The following is a 7197-nucleotide window of genomic DNA, read 5'->3' on the forward strand; positions in this document are numbered from 1 at the left end:
TATATATATAGTTAGTTAGTTAGTTAGTTAATTAGTTAGTAGGTCTCCAGGCTTTTGTTGAAGTTCCAAGGCATTTTTCCCTCTTTCTGCAAGCTGTTCCCCTACTAGACACAGCCTGAATGGAGTCGGTTCCCATTTCCGGGTTGAAGCCAGGAGGTGGGGACCATCCTTGGGCTCAACAGATCTTACAAATAGGTTGTGGGCACAGCTCCCGATAAGCTCTCCAACACGATTGTGCTAAGTGTGAAAGAGCAGAGCAGTCTGACAGAGTTCCCTGTTCAAGTGACACGCAGGCAGGGGTCACAGTTATTGGATGTCTGTACAGGTGCTACTGCGAGTATGTCGCTCTTGGCACATAAAAGATGAGGCTCCCTATTCTCACTATTACAGACAGCTGAGACCAACAGAACACCCCACCCACAAAAGGAAAAGGAAAACTAGCTGACACCTTTTGTGGCCTTCTCAACCGGCCAGGGCAGTTTCAGCTGGGCCGACAAAAACAAGGTTAGAGACACAAGTGTGGTTAGAAACCAGGGGTGGCTGTCCATTACAAACAGTCCCAAAAGGAAGGTGTCCTCCCAAGAACAGTGTCCTCAGGCTTCTGCTGTGCAGGGCACGTGTAGACTACTCAGCTCCTGGCGTGACTAGAGCAGGGCTGTCGTCTCTTGGCGTTGTCCCTAAGGTCTTGGCTGGCATCCTTCTTCAGCCCGATGAGGATCCTCTCCAGGTCAGGGTAACTCTGGTATTGCAGAGGGGATTCCCAGAGCAGCTCCACTCCAGGGTCGCTGCCCTTTTCACTCTTCTGTGCTGGATCCACGTGGGTTCCCTCCACTTGGACTCCTGTGGGGGTGGCCAGTGTGACTGTTAGTGGCCCTTTCCACGTTGACTTGAGGCTCTCCTGACACCAATCTTTTACCCAGACTGAGTCTCTGGGGGAGGCTTGTGAGGGGCTAAATACGCTAATGAGAGCTTTCCAGTGTCCAACAGCTATCTTTTGGAGGGGCTTTCCCAGCTCAGTAAGTAGTTTTTGTAGGGCAGATTCCCCCACTTCTCTTTCTGGGTGAATCAGCCCTCTTAGGATGGGAGGCAGCCTGGCTTACAGAATCTCAGAGGTGGTACAACCTGTGTTCTTAGGAGAGGTGCGTCTTGTCCAGAGGAGCATGAAACGCAAGGCTTACTGCATGCAGATTCTGATTAATTCCCGATGATCGTCCAGGCTTTGAACCACTGATGCCAGGAACGCAGGTCCAATGTCAGATCCCACGCTCCAAGAGAGACCATAGCAGGGAATGCTCGCCTGTAGTAGCCACTATGTCACTTCTCCGGCCTTTTTAATCTGGCAAAGAAAAGCTCCCCACTTGGAGTAGGTGCAAATCATGACCAGGATGTAGCAGAAATCTCCATGTTAGAGTCAGTCTTGGTGAAATCAACTTAAATACCCTCGAATGGTGCTGACCTCAACTTTTGGACTCCTGCTGGGGTCCCTGAGCCAACTTTGGGGTTGTGCTGGATGCAGGTGACACAGAACTCAATAGTCTGTTGAGTCAAGGCAGTCACCTAGGGGATGTAGAAATGGCAACTAAGCAGAATTTCTGGTTTTCTTCTCCTTAAGTGGGTGGTCTCATGAGCTATCTGTACCAACTACAGTCCAAGGAAGGGACCACCACTCCACCATCTGGGAGCCTATACCCATCATCCAGTCCCTTAGTTCTTCTCACCTGCCTTCCAGTAAACTATTGTAAATAGTACAGCATCTGGTCTCACACTGGTGACCTAAGCCTCACACTCAGCCTTGTTGTTCCCCACTTGTCCCTTAGATTTCCCTTTCTGGTGCCCTTTGGAATGGAAAACAGCAACTTCCTTGGGAGCCCAAACTGCCTCCAAGAGTTGAAGAATATCTTGGGGGTATTTTATTTCTTTGCCCCTCGCCATGAGCAGGTCTCTTTCCATACATAAGGCCCTGTGTACATGCAGAGTTAGGAAGGTTTATTTGGAATCAATGTAGATATTTAGGCTTTTCTGAACTCCAGCACCTTGTATACCAGATTTTTTTTTTTTTTTTTTTTTTTTCAGAACCAGGGATTGAACTCAGGCCCTTGCGCTTGCCAGGGAAGCGTAGTCTACTGAGCCATCTCCCCGGCCCCTATACGCCAGATTTTGTCTAGCATTTGAGTTAGGTCAATTAATTCTGCCCTCTGTGCTGGGGGTCCCTGTGGCAATTCTATAACTTCTGTTACAGTGACAACTGCATAGCCAGCCTGCTTCTTTTCTTCCTCATCTATGTGGCTGTTATAGTCATGCTGGGGTCCTTCATGTTGGGAGAGACGGGTGGATGGCTGGGCTCAAGTTGTCGGAAACTTCTACTTGGATGCGAGGATGCGCACAGAGCAAATTCTGATAATCGGATTAGGTGAAAATTGGTGAGCTGTGGTGGCCCTGGGCATTTGTAGGAGTGACAAGTGTGTGTGGAATTCACACTCAGATCCTGACCTAGAGTCAGCTTGTCAGCCTCCTTGGTCAGGAGGGCAGTTGCAACCAGAGCCTTCAAACAAGGAGGCCAAACTTGTGTCTCCCATTCAGCTGTTCTGGTAAGCAGACCGCTGGACTTTCTCAAGGGTCCGCCCTAGCACCCAACAGCCATCCTTTTCCATTCAGACACGCAGAGGCTAAAAGACTTGCTTAGATGAGGGAGGCCTAATGCCTCTGGAAAGTTTTCCCTTTAGGGCCTTGAGGGTGGTTTGCTATTCTTTTTCCCCAATTCAGTGGTTCCTGCCCTGCCCCTTGGCGTCATAAAGGGATTTTGCCAAAATAGCGTAGTTGGGGATCCATATTCTGCAGAAGCCTGGAGCTCCCAAGAACTTGGGCATATTTTGTATCACTGCCTTCCAGGCTGCTCCCAACCTTCTCCATCCCTTGTGTGGATGAAATCCCAGCCATGTAACCTCCGTGTAGCACACTGTGTCTTTCTTCAGGACAGCCTGTTTTCTTCCCAACACAGATGGTGGAGGAGCTCCTCCCGGCCTTTCTTGTATCCTGCTTGGGTTTTATGTCCTAGGAGGAGGTCATTAACATACTGCATCGAAGTGCACCCCAGAGTGTGCAGAGAATGAATGGAGGTCTGGTCCTAAGGCCCGCCCCAAATGGTCAGGGAGGGCCATGTGGCAGCAGAGACCAGGTGAGTTGGCTGTGTTGTCCAGTGCTGGCTGATCCCACTGAAAACAAAGAGCATCTGGCTCTCAGGATAAGCGTATGCACATATGCAGAAGGTCTCTCTCTCTCTCTCTCTCTCTCTCTCTCTCTCTCTCTCTCTCACACACACACACACACACACACACGGAATTGAACTCAAGACCTTGTGCTTGCCTGTAGGCACTTAGGCCACTGAGCTATCTCCCTGGTCATCTTTCAGATCTAGGCAGGAAAACCACTCAACTGAAGCCGTCAATCATCCTAGTAGAGTGCAAGGATCTGGAATGGTGGGGGTTCAGGGTCAGTGTGGCCTCACTGATTACTCAGAAAGCTTGGACGGAGGGTGGGGGATAGGGATAATCCCCAGTAGCTGTATGTCTGTTGATATCCAGCTTGAGTTCTACCTTGATTGGGGGCTGATTTATGGCCAGGCCAACAGGTTTTCTTCTGCCCAGACTTGGGATCTTTGTCCAAGCAAGTTTCTGCCTCCCTCAGGGGCCTTTCAGACCAGCCTGTCTTGAAGCCTACATTCTTCCTCCTGATGGACAGCCAGGGTCAAGATCACCCTTCATGGTGCAAGTTCAAGATACAGTTCTCTATCCCCTGGGTCAAATTTGCCCTTAACATGGCCAAGAAATTTCTCCCTAAGAGGGAAACTGGGCAATCTGGCATATATTACTTTGGGGCCTTCTAGCTTACAAACTGCAGCTGACAAAAAGTGGTGGATTTTGACCATCCTGTGCCCCTTTTGATGTCAACAGTCCATGGACCTAGGGGCCCTCAGGAGATGTCATGACACAGCCCCTGTGCCTTCATGTAGACCATGGGACCTGGTGGATCAGGAACCAAACCCATCTCAGCCCCTAAAGAGAGTGTTCTCCTACAGGGAAGCGAAGATGGTCGCCTCTGGGTCCTCAGCGCGCTCAACCATCTTTTTCTTTAGCTTTGGGCACTCACAATTATAGTCTTTTCCTCATAGGAGGTGCACTGGTTCTTCTCCAGGGGTGGGTGAGCCTTGCAGGTGTGGCTTCCTTCTTCTTTTGGTTTTTTGTTTTTTGGTTTTTTTGGTGGAACCAGGGATTGAACTCAGATCCTTGTGTTTGCCAGTCAAGCGCTTATCCTACTGAGCCATCTCCCCGGCCCCTCCCTTCTTCTTTTGTTGTCCTTTATGTGTGTCTGAATTTTCTGTCTATCTGCCTACTAGGGCTGCAGCAATAAGATTGACCTTTTCCTTTATCCATCATCCAGCCTCTCTGCATTCCTCCAAATCTCTGTTGACAAACCTTGTTGGTGACTTCCAGAAGCTGGGATGTATTTGTACCTACAAAGCCTCCCAGGTGCTGGAGTTTACCAGTGTACCCGACACTGGTTCACAAGGCCATGCTGATCACCCTCTGGTTCTCAGGAGCCCCGGTCACTTTCTGGCCTCCATGTCACAGTCCTTGTAACAGGACAGTGTGATAGTCTATCACCCATTTCATCTGTTTGGGGATGCTGGGGTCCCAGTCTGGGTCCTGCACAGGGAGCTGCTGTCAGGCATATCCACTTGGATAAAGGGTGCCTGTGGGAGCATTTTCTCCCAGCAACTTGGTAGCAGCACTCAGAACACGTTGGTGGTCCTTGGGGCTGAAGAGAGTAAGCAGAAGCTGGTAGCAGCCAGGCTAAGTGAGGTTGTGGGTCTGAAAGATGCACAGGAGCCACTCAGTGAGTATCGTGGCCTTTTGGTGCGGGAAGGAGTGTGGTGCTTCCAATTTGGTAAGCCAGTGGTGGTGAAAGGCGAGAAATAAAGGTAGACTCCCTGGGCCCTGGAACCTCTGGGTAGACAGACAGAGGCTCCCTTGATTCTTCCTGGAGAGGAAGCTAGTCCCAACAAAGGGGAGCTACAGCCAGAAGATGACTCTGTTTTGGCTGGAGAGGCAGACGAGCCTGGCAAAGGGAACTTGGAGCCAAATTCCAAGCCTGGCCAGTTGCATGGTGAAGAGGGGGCACAGGATGACCCAGCGGACCATGGCAAGGGGGGATGGAGAGATTTTGGCACTTTCTGGCCCAACAGGTCCTGGTGTGGCATCAGGGTAGCTTCAGGGCTGAATGCTGACTCGCTGAAGGTCTGTGTGTCCAGCTTCAGGCCAGTGTTCCTTGGGTATGAGGAGGAGGGGGCTCCACTAGAAGGGGGCCTCTAGGTTGCCTGAGAAAATAGGTGATGTTCTTTTGGGGGCCATTTGTTTGAGTGGGCCACAGTGGGAACCAAAAATCAGGAAAGGTACTCTCTCGACCAAGGCAAGGAAGAACAAATACCAAGTTGCAGCCAGGAATCCACATAGGGAAGCTCCTGATCTGGGTGTCTGGGATCTCTTGCAACAACCTGCCAAATGTAGACCAGCACCCCTTCCAGTGAATGCCAGGCCGGCCACCCTGCCTGGCAGGATGCTCATTCCATCTCACAGGGTCTGGAGTTTCCCAGGAGCCGGTTTCTGTCCAGAGTCTCCATTAGATCCCTTTTAAAATTTTTTGATCATAACCTCAAAGGAAATGAACTTGCTCTGACTCCCCATCACAGCTCCTGCCACCCACAGAGAAAGACAAAGGAGAGAGACACAGATCGCTTCGTGTGGCCACCAGCCAGTCTCCTCAAGAGACATCTCCGGGCCCTCTTAGCACGGGCAGGCCAGTGACCCTGGCTATTACCGCAGTGCTGCCCTACACTGCATGAAGATGGAGCTGGGCTTCGGGAGTCTGCACCTTGCTTCAGCCCCGGGCACCCACACCACCCACACTTGGGGTGTGCTGTCTGTCTCATTCACACACTTTCCACAGGACTCCCACCTGCCAGTGGCAGCCTAAAGTGTCCCCCTGTCACTGCCCTTCTGGCGGCTAGTTGGGGAGCCTGATGATAATCAGTCCTCTCTGGAGGCCTGTTTTGAGAGGTCTCCCTCCAAAGTGAAGATCCTGTTCCAGATCCCCTCCTAAATCCAGGCCCCTGTCCTTACTGTGATTTAGATATCTACCAAATACCATTTGGTCCTCTCTGTGCGAGCCCTCCTTGGACAGCCAGCTGGTGCTTGGCGGCTGTGCAGCAAGGCCTCCCACACATAGGAAATCTGCCCGAGCATGCTCAGCAGGAGTTAGCTGTAGGAAATCTGCATGCTAGGCAGGAGTTCACCATCTGGCCGAGCTCCCTGCTCCGTCCGTCCATCACTCCGTCCTTGAGGAGGTAATCAGCCACAAGTGGTTCTGCCTAATCCCAAGGCTTCCCAGTCAGGGAAGCAAATGAAGCAGGAGACAAATGGGATCCTAAACAAAGCCCCACAGACACAGAAGGAGAAAAGGGGGCCTTTCATTTGCTGGCATTGCCACAAAGGATTCACTTGTCTCCTTCAAAGCTTCAAACAAAGCTTTGTTTCCACTTCTCTATTGTTCCTCGTCTAGCGCTGATTTTTCATTGGAAATCAGCACAAAGAGAGGTTACAGAGGTAGAGCAGTGAATAAGGGGTGAACAGTGGTCAAGAGAGAAGGGAGAGCAGGGAGTTCTGACATCTTCCAAGTCTGCTATGCTCCACCAAGGTTACGTTATAGATGCCTCTGAGCAGAGCCGGGTCCTAGCCATCAGCTTCCTCAGGGAGCACAGCTGTACAGTTAGCCCATAGCTGCCCAGTTCCACCCAGGGGCTGTTTTCCTGGCAATATGAGGCAAGTAGAATTTATGGAACATCCTACCATTATTCAGAAAATAAAATGCTGTGACACTTAGGGCTTCAGGCAAAAGCAGTAGCAATGGTATTTGAGAAAGACGTTTTTAAGAGGGACTGCAGAGCCACGTTAACAAGGAAAAATACGGAGACAACTATGATCTTGTAAAGCAGGGTCCAGGGCTGGGGAGGTAGCTCGGAGGTCTAAGTGCCTGCCTCTGAAGCACAAAGACGCAAATTTGATTCCTGGTACTACACGCTGTGCTGGGCCAAAACTGGGTGTGGTGGTGAACGCCTGTAATCCCAGCACTAGGGAGTTTATT

General features: G+C 50.8%; 1 protein-coding gene across 1 annotated transcript in view; it reads left to right on the plus strand.

Moving 5' to 3' along the window:
- Positions 1 to 6156, plus strand: part of Rab13 (RAB13, member RAS oncogene family) — an 18005-nt gene extending 11849 nt beyond the window's left edge. The window contains exons 6-7 of the mRNA XM_012514418.2: positions 5845 to 5968; positions 6065 to 6156. Of these exons, the coding sequence (XP_012369872.1) occupies positions 5845 to 5968; positions 6065 to 6156 (216 nt within the window). The remainder of the gene's footprint in view (positions 1 to 5844; positions 5969 to 6064) is intronic.
- The last annotated feature ends 1041 nt before the right edge of the window (positions 6157 to 7197 follow it).

This window comes from Octodon degus, unplaced genomic scaffold, assembly GCF_000260255.1.
Source record: "Octodon degus isolate 3935 unplaced genomic scaffold, OctDeg1.0 scaffold00032, whole genome shotgun sequence".
Lineage (NCBI taxonomy): Eukaryota > Metazoa > Chordata > Mammalia > Rodentia > Octodontidae > Octodon > Octodon degus.